This window comes from Cyprinus carpio, chromosome B14 (assembly GCF_018340385.1).
Source record: "Cyprinus carpio isolate SPL01 chromosome B14, ASM1834038v1, whole genome shotgun sequence".
In the NCBI taxonomy this organism is placed as follows: Eukaryota; Metazoa; Chordata; class Actinopteri; order Cypriniformes; family Cyprinidae; genus Cyprinus; species Cyprinus carpio.
The window spans coordinates 14279468-14300532 of record NC_056610.1 but is presented as its reverse complement, the minus strand read 5'-3'; the positions used below and the strand labels follow the sequence as shown (position 1 = coordinate 14300532).

Genomic DNA, 21065 nt, shown 5'->3' with positions numbered 1-21065 from the left:
TGACATGTCCAGGCAGCCTAGAGGAATGACACAGAGGAAAAGCAGATTGAGCTTTCCCTGTTTGAAAAGGGTTTAGATGGCCACCTGCATTCATACAGTATCTGCATGTTTGATCCACTGCATGCGACGTATGGGACACTGATTCACTTTGAATACCATGCTAGTACTGTAAATCTAGTCAGATCAGATGAAATTCAGTCCTGTCCAAAGGTGGGTTTAGAATGGCGGCATTAATAAAAACAGTTTGAGGGACAGCCAATTAACATTAATGAGCCACTTTGATCATTTAGATAATTATGAGGGAATAATAAACTCATTAAGAAATAATAACAAAACGGGCATGCTGTAAGTCATTATTTTGGGTCAATATCACAGATACAGTAAAATACCATCACTCAGCTGAGATCGCTCATCAGCACTCGCTCCTTGACCTTGTCTGTCTAGCTTGATTTAAAAGGATCCCAAATTGAAAATTCTTTTATCATTTACTCATCTAATATCATTTGGAAACTTGCATTCTTGTGGAACACACAAAATGAGATCTCAACTATTATAATCTTTTTTGAACATTCATTCTTGTGGTATAATTTGGATGATTTCATTCTTGTGGACTTGCAACAGTTGAGGTAATAATCTATCTATCTATCTATCTATCTATCTATCTATCTATCTATCTATCTATCTATCTATCTATCTACTGTATGTATATTGTATTATTTAACAAAGCTGACAAGGCTGTAGACTGCATATCATTTAAATGAGACAATGACATGAAGATTTTCTTTGCTAGTGCTATAGTTTGCAGTGTGATGAAAATGAAAGCGAAGCAAGTTTTCTGTCTTGCAAGTAAGTGCTGATTTTATGTGATTTTTTAATGCTTATTTTAACTTTTAATGATGCCAAATGTTTCTCTTAGCAAAATATTAAGCATATCAATGTAACAAAACATATTAAAAAAAATTGCATAATAAACCTCTTTTGTGATTACCCCCCTGCCCCGCCTTTAGGATTGTGACAACGTAATGTACCTAAATGAACCCTAAAGGCAGCTGTAAATAGGTTTTTTTTTTTTAAACTCTATTCCTCTAATTCTTTTGGTCTTTTTATTTTTCTGTACATTTTGTACAGCACTACTGCTAAACCTGAGATATTTTTTATGGCTCTGTTGTATTGATGCCATGTGAGCTGCCCTTATTTTTGTGTAAGTTTTGTGGTGTACTTCTGTTTATATTGTGTTTTTTTTTATGGCACACATGGCTTCAGTGTCTGCTTCGGTCTGAGGTCACTGACTCCGCTTTTTAAGGGCATGGGGCCAGTGCCATTTCTGTCAAGTTCTGGTGCTGCAGAAATGGACGTGTAAACGCAGTGGGCTGTAAAGTCTGTTCTCTCTCTCGCTGCGCCTGACCACCTAACATCTCACTGGAGAATTTCACAGGCAGCGCATTCAATAACAATCTACCTGCTGCTGGATATCCATATGAGTTGTTGCAATGACAAATTTATAACTCACTGGCAGGCTATTATTCAGGCTCTCCCAGTGTGATGTGCGAGTGGAAAACTTTGCATTTTCCAAGTGGTTTTGTCCTTTTTCCTGTTTCCCCCCTCCCTCTCTTGTCTTCATTGTTTTTGTCTCTCCCTGTCTCAGTAGTGCTGCTTTATTCTACATAAAGTAAGTCATCTTCTCGAGCTGTCTACCTCTCGTTTCACCTCTAATTTGATTTCCACACTCTCTTTTCTCCTGTCACTGGTTCTTTCTATTCTCCTCTCTTACCCTTTTCCCTTTATCTCTGATTTCTCACTTTCGCAGACGCTGGTGCACCTTTGAGGAGCTCATTACCTGGCAGCAGACGTGGATGTGGCTTCTCTTCAGGCTGGAGGTGACAGTGACAGTAAAACTGCTCAGGGTCTTATTATCACTCTTCTAAAACTGCAACAGAACAACTTCTTTCTCCTTCTCACTCTGTCTGTATTTGAGCTGTAAGAACTATAACTATAATATAATTTTTACTTTTTTTTTTTAATTGACAACATTCTGATTTTGTAAAGCCTCAAGTAAGCTTATAAAAAATGTGACAATTTGTCAAACATTGAGAGTGCAATTTGAAAAGCAGTATGATAAATATTTAACATCTCATTAAACATAATGGTGACAAATCACATTGAAACTGCAATGGCAAACAGGGTTTGAAATTATGCATTTAAATATATTTTAAAATATATATTTAAATGAAATATTAATCAATGCTAAATATATAATTTATATATTAACACACACACACACACACACACACACACACACACACACACACACACACACACATATAAGCAAATTAAAGTTTTATTTAAATTAAAAATAATAATAAAATGTATATTTCTTTGATTAATCAGTGAGCTATCCATAAAGACAGTTCCTGAATGAATCTATTGAATTAAAAATTCATTCACTCACTCATAAACACGTGATTTGTTCCTGGGTTATTGCCCAGTATTTTTAAAATGAATCAGTTGAGTGAATGATTCAAATGATCCACTCATCAAAGACAGTCACTTGTTGCCACCTACTGGCATCCGCTGGAATAGCAGCTAAAACAATCTAAATAAACAGACTGCCGGTCTGTCTGAAAAACACACTTGGAACACTGTTTGTGCATTAGACTTCTATAAAAAATTTAGCAAAATGTTTTTGTAATGATGAAAATGTGTACAACAGAATGTGAACTCATTGCATCTGCTGAAATGGAGTTTGTGTGGGAAGTTCAACACCATATTTATAGAGAAAATCGAGCCCACTTTGAAGCACTCTGTGTATATATTTATTAAAGCACAGCTGTTTGCAGTTAATAAAACACAAGGCCACATCACAATATCGATTTTAATTTGATTGCGCAGACTCAAGTACCGTACTCTAGCCAAGGTCAGTGGAAGCAATTTTCACAGTTTAACTGCTGAAGGTCCCATACACACTCAGAGGAACTGACTTTGACAGACATAACGAGTGAGAGACTGACAAGGCCATCTCGTCAAGAAGAACAATATTTTGGCATGGCTCGGCTGAGCTGGCCACCCTGAGGGTCGGTGACAGAGAGAGGCTAGATATGACAGGAGGACAGAGATATTTCTTAAGGCTCTGTCACTCTCTTCTTCTGTGTGGGGCTGTTTTTAGGCACTGGTATCAGATGAATTTGACTGAGCTGCTGTTGTGGTCAAGAGTTGGGGTTGACGAATGCTGCTATTGAGGACTATGGAACAGCAGGTAAAAGAAGAGATATATTACCTGATACCATCAGCAGAAGAGAGGATAAACAAGACAAAGAAGGACCATCTGTTGTATTCAGAATAAACTTGTGACAGAAGGAGGAACAAAAAGCTTCCTGGTCTTGTATGTTTTGTCAGAGGAAGGAGTAAACAATCATTATGAATAATCAGAGAGAGAAACCAACAGTAATATAGTACAATACACAAGTAGAAATATTTATCAAACTGTAATGTGTAGGTGTAAATTAATCTCACTGTGATATTAATTAACACTAGTCTCTTATGTGTGTATATATATACATATTTTGTTTGTTTGTATAGGTGTTGAAAATGTGTATTGTTTTTTTTAGTAATTTTTTTTATTAAGTTTATTTTTAAATTTGATGTTGACATGATGTGTTTAACAGAGGTATGTAACAACCCAATTAAAGAAAACAAAACAAATAGGTTCAGAAATTAAGTTCTGTGTAATAAAGTGGAATGGCCCAGGAAAAAAAGTATTGAACACATGAAGAAAGGGAGTAGCAAAAAGGCATGGAAAGCCAAGACACCAGCAGAAATCTATCAGTAATTAGAAAGCGATCATTGTCTTGCTGAAATGTCCACCCTTGTTTCATCTTCATCAACCTGGTAGATGGCAGCAGATTTTTATCAAGATTGTCTCTGTACATTTTTCCATTCATCCTTCCTTCATTTATATGAATTTTGCCAGTGCTACACAATGATGTTTTTGGGATGATATGCAGTGCCACTTGACCTCCAAACATGGTGTTTATTATGGCATCCCAAGAGCTTAATTTTGGTCTCATCTGACCAGACTATATTCTCCAAGTATTTCACAGGCTTTAAGATATCTTTGCTTTTACCCATCATTAAATGTTTCTTGTGTGACACACTGGTAATAAGACACCATTTTATAGGCCATCAGTTGAGACTGAACCAGCTAATATTATTTTCCACTGACAAGGGGCAGGATTCCAAACACACAGCCAAGGAAACTCTCAACTGGTTTCAGAAAAAGAAAGTAAAGCTGCTAGAATGGCCCAGTCAATCACATTGAATCCAATAGAAAATCTATGGAAAGAACTACAGATCAGTGTTCATAGAAGTTTATTACTTCAATTGCTGTTAATTACTTTCTCAATTCCATTTTGAATGGCACAGAACTGGTTGTGGACAGTATATAGACAAACTAGCAAAAGTGTATAGCCTAAATATGAATTCACACACACCCAACAGATCATCCATGAGTGCAATCAATCCCTCTACCAAACCCAAGGTCACACAAAATCAATATCACTGTAAATACTGATCCAAAACACTCACACACATTCAAGCACACACAGACATGTGCCTCATTAATGTCCCTCTACATAAGAAAACTGATACAAATATGTTAAAGCAATCAGCAGTTCTCAAGCTTTCAAAAAATACATGATTGACACATGTCCCCCAAAGATACCATTCAAAACTTTAATGGTTACATGTTGCCCTTGGTGTGCCCTCAAATCTAAAGCTGACCTAAAAAGCCACTATGTATCTCAGCATTCTTGACAATCACAGGACATCCCATTAATTTAATGTGTGTCCAGAAATGGGCTCAGCCCACTGTGGCATTGGGCCTGTGTGTAATCAGACTGCTGGTGATAAACAAAGTAATCTGTGGTATTGGCAGCCCGTTCACTCATGCTTTCTTTTTGTGCTGGCTGGTTGGGAAGAACTGTCAGTCAAACTGATGGGGCTGTCCAGCAGACACTCTTCACAGCGGCCTTATGGGAGAAGTGGATGTTGAGCGGATGATATTAACTGCAACAAACGTCCTGGGTTTTAATCAAAACACCAGCCGGCGTCAATCGGGGCTATTTACAATATGCCTAACAACAGTCTTACGTGAAACGTGAAACATGCCTAATGGCCAGGTTGAGATGAGACACAGTTTAGTCAAAAGTTTGGGTTTGGAAAGATTCTTTAAATATTCTTTATTCTTTAGATTCTTTTTTGAAAGACTCCAACTCACCAAGGCTGCATTTATTTAATCAAAAATATCATTAGCTGCGTAATGTCATTGCACCTGCTGCACCCATGGTACGGCAGCAAAGTTCCTTGATTATTACGCCGGAATGAGAATATAGTACTTAACCGTATCGGCCTAGAAAACTGCAACTTTTCATTTTCCATCGGTCTTAGAACACGATGTAACTACAGACGAGTCAAGTTTTAAATAGGAAAAATATCAAAATTCTTTGTTCATTTTTGAGCGAGATGCTAACGGTTTAATCAGATTCAATGATCTATACTAAGCTAAGCTAAAAGTGCTACCGCCAGACCCAGAGATTGGCTGAATGGATTCGAAAATTGTAAAACTCAACTGTTTAACTCTAGGGGATTTGGAAAATGAGCCTATTTTCAAAAATAGTGGAGTGTTCCTTTAAGACTGGTTTTGTGGTCCAGGGTAGGCCTGCACGATTAATTTGAAATGGAATCGAAATCACAATTCGACAGAAGCTGCGATTGTCATGTTTATCTTTCAGTGAAGCATGGTTCTGTGATCAGCAGTAAATCTCCATCCAAAGGCCAGAGGGCGCTCTCGCGCTGAAACTCTCAATACACCTCGCAGAAGAAACCAAGGAAAATGCCTATAGCGGTAGCTGGGTAAGGATTTATTTGAAACACTCGACTGACGTTATGAAGTGAATTTGAAGTAAAAATAGGTTATTAAATGTGGTATTTTCACATGCTTTCAGATGGAACAGCATTTACTACACAGAGCCGTAGTTCACTGAGAAACTATGCAAACAGCTTCTTCGAACAATTTCTTCGATTTCATAATCGTGCAATAAAATCGTCTGCGATTTTTGTGCGTAACTTGTCAGTGGAACATGGCTCAGTACAGTAAATGCTGCTCCATCTGAAAACATGTGATGATGATTTACTGCTGATTAGAGAACTGGCTTTATCAACAAAATGTGCATGACAATCACATTCGATTAATCATGCAGCCCTAGTCCAGGGTCACATATGCTGATTTCTTCTCGTTATTATCATCAATGTTGAAAACAGCTGTGCTGTATATGTAAAACTACAGTACATTCCATATTGTGTCATGCAGTTATTTTGATTCAAGGGTCAATGGTGAACATTCTGAAAAATAATTACCCATATCGTCCCCTTGGAATTATAAGGTTCTATCTGACATTTTTGTCAAAATTGATCTATTCACATATTCTTATTCTGTGTCAACGTATTTACATTATGTGATCGATTTTTTTTAGTGTTGTGTACATTATGGGACTTTTTATTTAAAAAAACAATAAGGTTCTATCTACACAGTCGAATGGAACACAAAAACTTTGAAGCTCAATATCTCAAAACTACTCGGAATGCAGATAGAACCTTATAATTCCAAGGGGACGATATGACCTGAGTAATTTACACGTGACCATTTATACGCTCTCAAGGCCTACATAAAAAACATGAAAAAGCTGTGACAATCAAAGGGGAGCAGAATTGTTTTATCTCAGAGGATCAAAATAACTATGTCACGTGTCAAAGTGCTTGATATCACCTCACAAACATTAAAGGCTCTACAGTATTTTCATGCTGGAATGAAAATGTTTGTGCAGACATTTGATATTCAGTTACCCGTATTGCGCCAAAAGCTGTTTCTTTGATGGATAAAGGAAGGGAGTGAAACATTGAACGGCTGCCATTACAGAGTGACGGTGGAGGCCATGATATAAGAACAAAGGCAAACATTCACCAGAAGATCTTCTACAGTCTTCCTTACCATGGCATTTTTATTATCACAGCAAACTTAATGCTGAGTGACTCGACTGATAACAAAACTACAATCCCCTGCCCTTTCAAAAGAGTGGGAAAGTTTTATCCAATCTGAGCTCCTCCACTCCTTATACTGTAGGAGGAAAATGTGTGATTCTACTGATAGGAAGGATGACAGAAAGGTACATTTTGCTCCCCTGCCTCATATATACATTCTCTCCCTGAACTTTTCTGCACAATCTGAGCTGTGAATAAATGCCTTCGTGCACTTAACATAGCGCTGGAGTAAGGGGAATGAACATATGACCTCTATCTAACTGTACAGAGCTGCACAAAGTCTCTATGTGCTGTGGCTTCATAAGGAAATAATAATAATAAAAATAGCCTAAGAATAATATCAACTACACCAGATTAAACAAATTAAAATGAATGGATGAATGAATGAATGCATACCAGGATTTTGAATTTACATGAATTGCAATAAATTTATGTATGCTAATATATTCATTAAATTCAAATTCAGATGCATCCTGTTTGCTACCTTAAGTCAAATTATGGAATTTAATCAGTTAAAATATAATACATGTAGTGAATTAAAGCATTAATTATATGTATGCTAATATATTTTTTATTCAAATAAATCCTGTTTTCTACCTCAAATCAAATTCTGAAATTTAATTAGTTAAAATATACTTAATGCATTGAATTAAAACATTAATTATCTTTGTGCTAATATATTCAATGCCTTTCCTAAATTTCAAATTCACCCTGCTACTACCTTAAACGAAATTCTGAAATTTAATTAAAACATAATACATAATAATAATAAATTTAATGATTTAAAACATATACTACATTTCTTGTCTTAAATTCTGCAATTTAATTAGATTAAATAGACTGCATATGCATTCTGCATAATGATTAACCCTTTGGGATTTATAGGTTTAGCACAGAGAGCATTTAAAACCAAAGGTGAGACTACTATAGAATAAAAGACGTCTTAACATGTCAAGCTGACAGCAATCCACCTCAAACATCTCCAGAGGTTTAGCGTCGGACAGTAATGGCGGGTAACACCCAAACGGTTCATCTTTTGCACTGATGAGCTATCCAGCCTATTACCACATTCTAGCTAGGCAAGAGTGATTGTCCTCCCTTAGCTTAGTTCGTTGCTTTGCTAAGATTGATGACAGCAGCTGTCGGGTTCTAGACGAAAAGATCCATGAGACAATTCCGAACCTCAATTCCCCATATGACAGCAATTCAACACAAAATGGGCCATTGACTTTTTTCCTTTAAGCAGTCCAATTCAACCAAACATCACTATGGCTAAATGCAAAGAATTCATCTTCATTCCAGTGCAATAAGAGAGGTGAGCTGTCCCATCCATCTACCCGTAGACCAAAGTATGTCTGTGACGAAATAATATCATATTCCTTGGGCGGCTAACCAAATTAGGAGATCTAATTTGGGACAGAGCTTCTCCATCAAGACAATGAGTCAATTATCTTGAATGTTATGTCTCCACTAACTATGCCATCCATCTTCTTTCCACTCCTTTTGTCTTATTAAATGAATCACTAAAAAGGTGAACGGCCCAAGAGTTTTCCTCATTTTACTACATGTTTCATCTTAAATCGAACATCAAGGTTTCCAGGTTCTCTCTGGTCTAAAAATGGCTACTACACCTGTTGACTACACCTGACTTTATTATTAAAAAGAAAGAGTGAGACTTTGAAGCCTTCAGAATCAGATGTACGGTGAGCACTTCAAAAAGCAGATGACATTCAGTCTTATCATTAATCACTTCAGCTGATGATGGCATTTACAATTTCAGGAAATCCTCTGGAGATGCACAGAAACCCTTTTTGAGTAAAACGGTCAATTGTACCAACAACCCTGAAGTGTCAAAAACTATCTATTATAATCTTTTCTGTTATTATATTCTACTTAATAGCTTATACATAGCTTGTATATAAAAATAAACAAATAAATAAATAACCAACTGCAACCATCAATCGTTTTGTCTGCCTTCATGATTTCAAATATGAATAATATAATAAAATGGTCTATGACAAAGGATGTCAAAGATAAAGAAATGGAAAAATGTTTTGATACATTTAAGTGAGCATCATTTTAATTATATTTCCAAAAGTATTTCAACTATATCTGTCTATTTTATAACAAATATCATGAATTATTGATTAATAACTATCATTATGTTATTAGGAAGTCACACTACACTGCTAATATAAAATACTGCTAATAAAAATATTATTATTAGAGTACTGAAAATATACCATTTGTCTTAATTTTGAAACTGAATTGCAGATTCTGAAATTCTGTGCTCAACCTGAAATAAATAAATAAAAAGAATACAATACATAAAAATATAAACACTTGTTTATATTAATAACACTAGAGTTCAGCAAAGAGCATAAAATCTTCATAAAAGAGCTTGTATTCCAGTCACTGTATGTATGCACTTAATTTGTAATGTAATAAAATGAAATAAAATGTGTTTCATGTTCATGACCCAAAAACATTTGATCTTACATTAATGTTATATTTTTTAAAAAATAAGTTTTTTTTAACAGTTAATTGCATTGCCAAAAACCGTGATTTCCTTTCACATAATCTGATTTAATTTGTTATTACAGCCTCACTAAATAGCTAAGAGAGTAAAAAACTAACATCCTCATCATGCTGTACCAAATAAACCATCAAACCTTGTGCTTTTGTGTCTGCGTTGATGATTTTAGAGTCTTAATAAGGTTCCCATGTCTCATTTTTGGTGCAGATGTGATTGTGGTGATGCTCTAATCCTGCACACGCTGCATGCAGATAATCAGATACTCCCGCGGGGGTGGGTTGAAACGTTTAATCATGCCTCTTGGAGCTTTGCCATGCATGACCTCATCCTTACCTCTACAGCTTCACTCGAATTACAAAGCATTTAAAATCTGAGCAAAGCTTGCAGTGCATTTCAGATATGTTAATTTTTAAATCTTATTTATTGAAAACAGTTTTCTATAAACCGGAAAACAGTTGTGTCGAAGTGTTGTAAGACCTGGATGTGTTTGCATCATAAAAAAGGCTAGAGTCTTGCAACAGTCGTTGTTTTCAGGAGGATGTCAGTTCTTTTGACAGTAGACATCAGTTTAGAACTCGTATATATCTGTACTGACAGAAAAGTTGGAAGGTTTGAAATGTTGGCTGGTACTACATATGAACCCAAAACTTCCTCAAGGGCGAATCAATATTAGCATAAAAGCCCAAGCATACTTAATTTCCCATGTTCCACACCGTTTTGCACACATCTTTGTCCACATAGCTTTCTGAAGTATACTCAACCGCATATGAGTGCAGATGGATGAATTCGACACATGAATTCTGTCTCAACATTTCATTTTGCATGTACACTGTTGTACACACACTGTTCGCGGACACAAAAACTGAACTATATGTGCACCGATGTCTATGGACTGGCCTCATGACATAAATTGTTACATGGACAGTGTGTGAAAAGTCACAGAACGTGGATATTTTTTTTTTTTTTTAAACATATTATCTCTTTTTGAATCCGCAAAATAAGAATTATTTTCATTTACACTCTTAAAAATAAAGGTTCTTTATTGGCATCAGTGGTTCCACAAAGAACCGTTATCATCCATGGAACTTTTTTATTCCACAAAAGGTTCTTTACAGTGGAAAAAAAAGAAGGTTTAGATTGTAAAAAATGTTCTTCACACTAAGAAAAAATGGTTCTTTTAAGAACTGTTCACTGAAAGGTTCTTTGAGGAATAAGAATTGGTTGTTCTTTTGAGTTGTTGTCAATGAAAGATTTTTTGAGGTTAATTTTTTATTTTTTAGTACTTTTTCACCATATTATTTGTGCCATTATTTTTTCCAAGTAAAAGAGAATAATGGTGAAGAATCTTCACACAGCTGTAAATTGTGACCACATTTATCAAGGTCCAAAAATACATAAATCATCACCTTGGAATTATAAGCTTCTATCTGACATTTTTGTCAAAATTGAGTTATTCACATATTCTTATTCTGTGACAACTTATTCACATTATGTATGTAAGCTGTGATGGGGCATTTTTTTTGTAAGCTGTGGTGTACATTTTGCCAACGGGCATATTTTTTTTTTTACGAATTCATTTCATAAAACTAAAAACGGGGTTTTCGGGGTTAGGTGTTACACAAGTCTGTGGAACTCGTAAAATAACTTTGCAAAAATCGTAAGAATTCGTCAATACCTCGTTACGAATTGCCGTGAAAACTGAAAGAGATCGGGCTGAAACTGAATTCCAAGGCGTATAAATATATATAAAAAGCCCTGCATAACCTATGCACAATTATTTGTCTTCTGAAGTCATAAAATAGCTTCACATGAAGATCAGACAAAATAATTGTTGATTTAATATATTTTAGATATTAAATCAGGAATGAATATAAAACATTATTTGTATTATTATAAATAACAAATATTATTTATATATCATATTTAAAAACTAATTAATATTTATAGCTGATAAATCATATGCTTTGTTTTTATTTGATTTTTTTTTTTTTGAAGTGTTGTATGTGTAAAGTTTTTATTTAATTGTTGTTGATTTTATTTTTATGGTTGGTGTGTTTATAATGTGAGAGAGGCAACAGTGCCAAACACAGCTTTTGAGTGTCTTCAAAACAAAAAACACAAACTCTATTAGGGGAAATGAACGAAGGTGTCTGTTTTTGAAGTTATTAGGAACATATCAGGGAACAGAGAGGGTTTCTTGACTCTGGAACATGTATAATCAGTGCATACTCATTAGAGTAAATCAAGTTTCCCTCTCTGTTTCTCATGGCCTCAGTGCTTTTTTTTATTATTTTTTAATTCTCATTTTATCCCTTTAAGCCACGTCTCAACATCCAACAGGTAGTATGGTCCCTAATAGGCTCATTAGCAGTCCGGGCTGCAGTAGGAGGGATGGCCCGGGTGGGTCTCTCTCAGAGGACACCACAGCTGTCTCCACAGGGAGAGTGCTTTAATTAGATGTCACACGGCAGAGGAGATGAAAACGCTTTCAATACTCTGAGTTACAGGACTTGGCTGACATGCTAAAGAAATTACATGTCTGGTCATGGGCACCAAGCCATGTGGGGTGTTTAATGTATGAATACAAATATTTTAATTCTGTGAACTTATTTTATTTTTTATTTTGCAAAAAAACTGTATAAAAGGGTCAATAACAGAAAAGGGTGTCAACGAAAAAGAAATGGTAAAAACTTTTAATAAGTTTTAAACATCTTAATCATATCTCCAAAAAAAATTTAAATATACTTGTAAAAAATGTATATGTATGTATAAGTCTGATTTTATATTTTTCACTACCACACACAAGTTTGGGGTCAGTAAGTTTTTTTTTTTTTTTTAAATTATGTTTTTGAAACAACTGTCTTTGCTCACCAAGACTGCATTAACATTTTCTATTTTAATAAATTTTGAAATGTAATTTATTCCTGTGATGCAAAGTTGAATTTTCAGCATCATTACTCCAGTCTTCAGTGTCACATGATTCTTCAGAAATCATTCTAATATGCTGATTTTCTGCTCCAGAAACATTAATAGTATATATAAAAAAGGTTGTGCTGCTTTTTAACATTGAAAATGACTTTAGTGCTATTTCTGATCAGTTGAATTCCTCCTTGCAGGAAGAAGAAGAAGAAAAAAAAAACACCCACACACACACCCACACACACACACACACACACACACACACACACACACACACACTGACTCCAAACTTTTGAACAGCAGTGTATATCTTATAGACATCCACACATTGATCCTGAGCTTCTTTTCCACTTCATTCATAACTTAACCATAACATTTGAGATAACCCACATTTGAAGTCAGTCCTTTCAATTGTCAGCAACATCCAAAACAACAGATAAAAAACAAAAGACATGTGAAAGGCTGACTGATGGTTGAATGGAGTTACATCAGACAGACCACAAGCTTCATTAACTCTTCATTCTCATGAAAGAAATTGAAGTAATGGGGAGAAAAGAATGAGATGAATATATCATCTTCAAAACAACTCAAACAACCCAAACTTACACAGTGTGTGGAGCAAAGTGCAGAATTCTGAAAGAGCCATTTAATTTCCCCAGTGCAAATAGTCATACAGCGAGTGAGTCACTGGAATAAGGGACATAATTGAAGCTTAACAGACAGAGGAAAGCTTAATGGGGGGATATTTTCCCCTAACAGGCAACGCAGCAAGAAATGAAACTTTTTTCTCGCTCCGGCTGACAGTAAAGCTGTCTTTTGAGACGTCTGCCGATTATTCATCATAAGTACTTTGAAAGTTGAAAACTTTGACGCGTAATATTCTTCCTTTTTTCTTTTATGTATTAAATAAGAGCAGTGGGGTACCACAAATCTTGGGGGTCCAACTTAAAACTATGTGACAGGATACCCTTTTATCCTTTTCTGTGCTGATTTTCCGTTCAACTTTGTAGATTTCTGTCCTTTAGAAAGTGTCATTTGGTGGGAAAAAATTGACAGAATGGACAGACAGATGTTGTGATGGGTGTCCCGTACGATACGGAACAAAAGAAATTCCTCTGAACATAATGCCCTGTAATTGCACGAGATGTTCTGTTGGGCTTAAATGTATGCGAGCAATTAGAAAAGCATTTACAGTTTGCTTTGCCAGCTCAACAGCTTGCATCCCATCGTTATCCAAACCCACTGCTTCGTGCCAAACCACACAGCCCTACAGGCATGCAAAATCCGAAACCTCATCCTTGGCTAGAGAGAACTCCTTCACAGCCTTCCCACTGGGACACGGAAGTTCTGTAGCCTACAGCATATGCTCTGTGATGTTTTATTACTTAGTATTATGGCATCTACCCTGCACTTCTCTTCTTTGCCCTGGTCAGCACATAGTTTGGGAAGAATCAGCAGTCTCTTGTTGCTCCAGTAAGCTTTCATCGTGCTGTTTTTTGGTTAATTTGCTCTGGCGTATGTACAGGCCCCAAATCACTAGACTCTGACAATATTAGTACTTGTAAACGCCGCCTGGCCACACAATCAAATGCCCTGAAAGACAGGAAAAATATTGGAGTGGTAAGATGGAGCATAAATGATGCATTAGAGAAGACTAGTATGCAGGGCTTTGAAATTTAATTGGCCACTGCTGTTTGTGACGAGTGCAGAAATGGTTGTTTTCTACACACAAAAACCATCCAAACACCGTTTTTGTACCTACAACAATCACGCAACTTAATTATGAAAAGGTACAAATATTTCAAAGCACACAAAATCTTTGAATGGGCATGACTGCATGCACTGATCTATACACTGTTTACATTAGATTTGTCTGTGGTCCAATCCATGCATTTACTGTTTGCTAGTCAAAAAACATCTAAATATCCAAAGACAATATGTGACCCTGGATTACAAAACCAGTCTTAAGTAGCACAGGTATATTTCTAGCAATAGCCAAAAATACATTGATATTGTTCAGAATTATTGATTTTTCTTTAATGCCAAAAATCATTAGGATATTAAGTAAAGATCGTGTTTAATGAAGATATTTTGTAAATTTCCTACTGTAAATATATCACAACATAAATTCTGATTAGTAATATACATTGCTAAGAACTTTTTTGCGATTTTCTCTGTATTTTGATTTTTTTGCACCCTCAGATTCCAGATTTTCAAATATTTGTATCTCGGCCAAATATTGTCCTATACGAACAATGCAAAGCTTATTTATCCAGCTTTCAGATGATATATAAGTCTCAATTTTAAAAAATGTACCCTTATGACTGGTTTTGTGGTCCAGGGTCACATATACATTTATTTGAGAAGTAAACTTGTTTACAGAGAATATATCTTGCATGATGTCTATTTTTCTCTCCCAAGATGAATATTCTTTTATTTCAAGCACAAATCTAACAAAATTTAATGAGGTTTGTGCTTGAAAAAAATAAAATAAAAAAGCAACCTGGCAATGGGGTGAGAAAAATAAACTTAATAAAGATATATTCTCTCAACACAATTTAGCTTTGAGTTAATAAATTTATGTTGTTCAGATACTGTATTTGCATTGGAATGCAAGAGGAAAATATTGAATAAAAACAATATATATATAAGAAAAATAAATAAAAAGACTGATCATCAAAGAAATAAAGACTGGAGAAAGCATAAGAGGATAGTGCAGTCAAGGATCTCCCACCCCCACAATAAAAGCTTTCCATCAAAGTTCATCAGCTTTTTTGTCTACTCGTCTACATTTTTTCTGACATGTAAAAAAACAATGTCTAAAGTTCAGATAACGGTAGCCAGACTGTTATTTTGCTCCCAGAATGATAAGAACGTAAACATATTCTTTTTTTTCAAATTTATTCTCTCAAAGCTCCTGAAAATAAGCACAAACATTACGGTGTAAGTGCACCTGCCATTGTGAAAACCATTAGGGCCTATTTAATACACTGCTGATAATTAGAATACATAATTATCCAATTCAATCATCTCACCAATTACCAACTTTCTACAGTTTAATATTTAAAGTTTCAATTGAGGTGAACAAACCAACCACTGTCTAAAGCCACATACATGATTGATAGTAAAAAAAAAACTAATTATACAAATACCCTGCAGGGCGTGTTACACAAATGCACAAAAATGTCATTAAAACTATTTAAACAACAAAGATTAATGAATATTCAGAGGGTAATTTTGCAATCAGACATTGTGCTGTCTTCTATGAAACTTTGATTTGCAGAACAATCATCTAACCATACATCTCTCTGCCTCTTGTACACTGATTGGCCCAAGCAGGTCAATATCATCATCTGACGACTGAGATTTGATTTGAGAGGGCATTTAGAGGTTTGATTTCTCAGTAAGGATTGCCTTTATGCTTTCTAAATGACAGAGGACGAGTTTGAAGAGATTTTCTGCACATGAATGCTGTGGTTAGGGTGACATACTGCATTCATAATGTTGCCAGGCCTTTGCGAACTTGACAAAATTCAACACAGAGTCGCTTAGATGATATACAACTGTAAGTGAACAATGTTTTAAAATCCTTCCTATGATATCAATTAGTTTTAAACCATTTGCTATGATGGTCCATTAGTTTAACTGACACATAAAACTGTTATACTTTTTCATCTGAAGTCATCTTTAGAAATCTAAAGCTCTCTCAGTTGATTTTTTACCTTATCCAGGAATTAAACCTAATGTATCAGCCAGCAGAACAGTAACGATCATCCAAATGAGCAACAATTCATGTTGTACTGTTTCTGTTTTAAAATGAATCATGATTTAAGAAACACAGTTCCCATTTCTAAATCAGATTTTACGTGCACAACATAATATGGACATTTCATTCATTAGTGGCCATTAGTCCATTAGTGCTAGACATCATTTACGAGAATCATATCTTGCTTATTATGCCGAACAAAACAGCTTCTCTCTTTCTTGGAAATTTTTTTTGTCAAAAACATCTCAATTGCCTTACCGCACACATTAGGATGTGCCGTTCTTATGATTCAGAATTCTCATCCATTCAGAGCTTACAAAAACACATCTTTAAACAACTAAAGATAATCAGCATTAATTTAAAGATTTATTATTATTTTTGTTAATTTAATCTATTTAATGGATCCTTGCTGATTAAAATAAAAAATAAAAAAACAATCTTTCAAAAGTGTGTAGTCAGAGGTGGTCAGTAGGGAAGTATTTTTACTTTACTCAAGTAAATGTAAAAAATATCTGTAGTTTATCTGTAGTTTTTTCTTTGGAAAACTTTACTTCACAGTTACATTCCAAAGCATAACGTCATAATTTTTACTGCACTACATTTCATAAATTAAAGTTGTTGTTGTTGTTGTTGTTGTTTTACCTTTAATACTTAATAACATTAAAAAAATTAGTACTTTCTTGCACTCAAGTAAATCTTTGGCTTACTTTTACTTCAGTAAAAGAAAGAAATTAATAGATTTCTAATGTAATTAAATATTAAATGATATTAGTGCAGTAAAAAGTACAATATTATGCTTTGAATAAAAGCAATTTCTACAGAAAAACACTCTGATAAATAACTGACACTTCAAAAGTACTTTTACTGCAGAGTAAAAATACTTCACTACTATCCGCCTATGTGTGTAGTTCACAAAAACAGCTTCAACAACTCACTTAAAAAAAAGGAAAAAAAAAAAGGCATCAGTTGCAATGTAAGTTTGCGCATCGACAACAATGGACAATATACCATAACACATCATGTTGGTTCTATACCTTTGTAGAAGCATTCCTCGCTGTGCATGATGGTTATTCTCTGATGGGCCATACAGGAGGCTCTGTGAAGCTCACAGTGGTTCTGGTAGAGTTTGCCGTCAGATCCGCACACAGGTTTGTAATGTGGTTTGCAGCGCTCCAGACACTGACATTCTCCTTCACCTGTTTCTCGATCAACCACACAGTGCTTCCCCAAACCACAGTACTTATGTTCACAGGGCCCAGGGAAACCATTCTGACCAAGGAACCCTGCAAAGACACATCAAAGAAAGGGGAAATCATGTTCATCTGTAACATTATGCAAACATGAAGAAGCATGCTATGCTAATTCACTTAAACTACATAAACACACATCATTAGAAGTCACGGTATAACTGTTTAAGGTATAACTGTTTATCATCCCACACTCAACTGAACATTAAACTTACTTTACAACACAAAGCAAAGTAAAAAAAAAGCTAGAGCTAGAGAGGTCATGAACAATCTCACGACTGTTTTGCCATGCAATACAGTTGTTTTGTATTTGTGGTGTTTTGACAGTGTTGGCAGGAGTTGAGAAACCCTGTGGAGGAAACAATTCCACTGCTATGATGATATGCAGGCAGTATGGGCTTCAGATGAAATATGTATGACTGTAATAAACCATAGTCTGAGCTCTAGCATGCTTTCCCTTATTATCAATTACAAAGATGTGAGCTCCACACCTCCTTCAGCTGATCATTTCATAGAGATTAAGAATTGAAAATGCACGGTCACGTTTCAGCTCTCAGTCCCCCTGTTAAACAATGGCAATTAAGTTTGAGAAAGGGAACTTAATAAATAAAATTTGTATAAGCTGTATATAAACTCTAAGGGATTCTATAAAAAATGACAGAAGCGTGTGTTTGAAAAGTTTATTGTTAAAATGCATATAACCTTTTGATTGTATTATCTTTTGATGTCTTTTACAGCACTCACTATTTATTTATTTATTTATTTCCCCCAGGACCAGATCAGAAGCACATTTCTACCTTTCCTGAAATTTTAATAACACATTTTTATGAGTCAAATATAATGATTAAAGGTAGAGTAAGCATTTTGGAGAGGCTAGGAGATAGCAATAGCATGCAAGCTTTAAAAGCATAAGATCTCACCCTCCCTGCAAATCACTCTCCAAAGTCAGGGACAGAGGAATATGATTGGATGAACATTTCCACACCTTCAACAGACGATAAATAAATAAATAAATAAATAAATATATATATATATATATATATATATATATATATATATATATATATATATATATATATATATATATATATATTAGGGCTGTCAAATGATTAATCACGATTAATCACATCCAAAATAAAAGTTTTGTTTACATAATATATGTGTGTATACTGTGTATATTTATTATGTATATATAAATATGCATTATATACATAGAAGAATATGTTATGTTTATATATTAAATATATTTATATATAATATATAAAATATAAGAATATAAATATATAAATGTATATACATGTAAATATTTTCTAAATATATAATTTATGTGTGTGTATTTATATATACATAATAAATATACCCTGTACACATACATATATTATGTAAACAAAACTTTTATTTTGGATGTGATTAATCGTGATTAATCATTTGACAGCCCTAATATATATATATTTCTTTGGTTAAAACAAACAGCAAATTTATAAATTAACTTATGTGTCTTATGACTTCCAATGCCTCAAGGCCTGTTTCATAAAACAAGTTTACCAAACAGGCCAGGCTTATTTCAGTTAGTCTGACTCATTGTTAAACGATTTGGTTCCATAAGCAAATTTAACATAGATCAACTTCAGTCACTGTGGCAATTTATGCTGGGAAACTAACCTGGTCTAGGGCAGGCTAACTAGCAGGCAGGATGTTATTAAGCCTCTCATTAAAAAACTACAACTTGACCCCAAAGAACTAGTTAATTACAGACCTATCTTCAATCTCCCTTTTCTGTCTAAGATACTAGAAAAGGTAGTATCCTCACAATTATATTCCTTCTTAGAGAAAAATTGTGTCTGTGAGGATTTCCAGTTGGGATTTAGACCATATCATAGTACTGAGACTGCTCTCATTAGAGTTACATATGACCTGCTCTTATCATCTGATCGTGGTTTCTCTCTATTAGTGCTACTGGATCTTAGTGCTGCGTTTGACACTATTGACCACAACATTCTTTTGCATAGACTAGAAAACTTTGTTGGCATTAGTGGAAGTGCATTAGCATGGTTCAAATCATACTTATCTGACCGCCATCGATTCGTAGCAGTGAATGAAGAAGTATCATATCGATCACAAGTGCAGTATGGAGTACCTTAAGGCTCAGTACTAGGGCCGTTATTTTTCATGCTTTACATGTTACCCTTGGTTCATGACCGCAAGGTTAGATTATTGTAATGCTTTATTGGGTGGTTGTTCTTAATAAACAAACTCCAGCTGGTCCAAAATGCAGCAGCAAGACTTCTTACTAGAACCAGGAAGTATGACAATATTAGCCTGGTTCTGTCAACACTGCACTGGCTCCCAATTAAACATCGTATAGATTTTAATATCTTGCTTATTACTTATAAAGCCCTGAGTGGTTTAGCACCTCAATATTTGAACAAGCTCTTATTGCATTATTGTCCTCAAGTTTGCTGTGTTTTCAAAACTCTGGCAATTTGATAATACCTAGTATTTCAAAATCAACTGCAGGCGGCAGATCTTTTTCCTATTTAGTGCCAAAATTCTGGAATAACCTGCCTAACATTGTTCGGTAGGCAGACACAATCTGTCAGTTTTAATCTAGATTAAAGACCCTTCTCTTTAACCTGGCTTAAACATAACACACTAATACATTTCTAATACTCAAATCTGTTAAAGGATTTTTAGGCTGCATTAATTTAGGACAACCGGAACTGGGAACAGTTCCAATAACACACAATGTACTTGCTATATCGTTAGAAGAATGGAATTTACGCTAATATTAGTCTGTTTCTTTCTTATTCCGAGGTCACTGCAGTCATCCGGATCTAGTACGTATCCAGACCAGATTGTAGATTAGCACCTAGAGATGACCTCGACAGCCCTGAATGTCATTGGATACAAGGACAACTAGATGCGCCCCAGAGACAGATCCCCAGTAAAGACCTTGTCTTCTAGACGGCCATCGGGACAAGACCACAGGAACCAGATAAGTCCTCTGCACAATGTGACTTTGCTGCAGCCTGGAATTGAACTGCTGGTTTTGTCTGGCCAGAGGAGAACTGGCCCCCCGACTTAGCCTGGTTTCTCCCAAGGTTTTCTCCATTCTGTCACCGATGGAGTTTTAGTTCCTTGCCACTGTTGCCTCTGGCTTGCTTAGTTGGGGACACTTAATATCCAGCGATATTGTTGACTTGATTGCACAGATACTATTTAAAGTGAAATGAGCTGGATGATGACATCACTGAATTCAGTGATGAACTGCCTTTAACTGAAAACTGAGTGTTTACTATTGTCATTTTGCATTATTGACACACTATTTTCCTATTTAATAAGTGCTTTGACACAATCTGTATTGTTAAAAGCACTATATAAATAAAGGTGACTTGACTAACTATCAGGCTAAGCTGAGCTTCTCAAACACTGAAGAATAGGAATGCAATGATATTACCATTGAATCTCTCACATACTATAGCCATGAAGCCTTTTTCTCTGGTTT

General features: G+C 35.1%; 1 protein-coding gene across 4 annotated transcripts in view; it reads right to left on the bottom strand.

The window, feature by feature from the left end:
- The window catches only part of LOC109102850 (follistatin-related protein 5-like), a 117058-nt gene that overhangs the window by 54710 nt on the left and 41283 nt on the right, over positions 1–21065 (bottom strand). For all 4 annotated transcript variants that reach the window (XM_042738186.1, XM_042738188.1, XM_042738187.1 and 1 more), the window contains exon 4: positions 17348–17596. In XM_042738186.1, coding sequence (XP_042594120.1) covers positions 17348–17596 — 249 coding nt within the window. The remainder of the gene's footprint in view (positions 1–17347; positions 17597–21065) is intronic.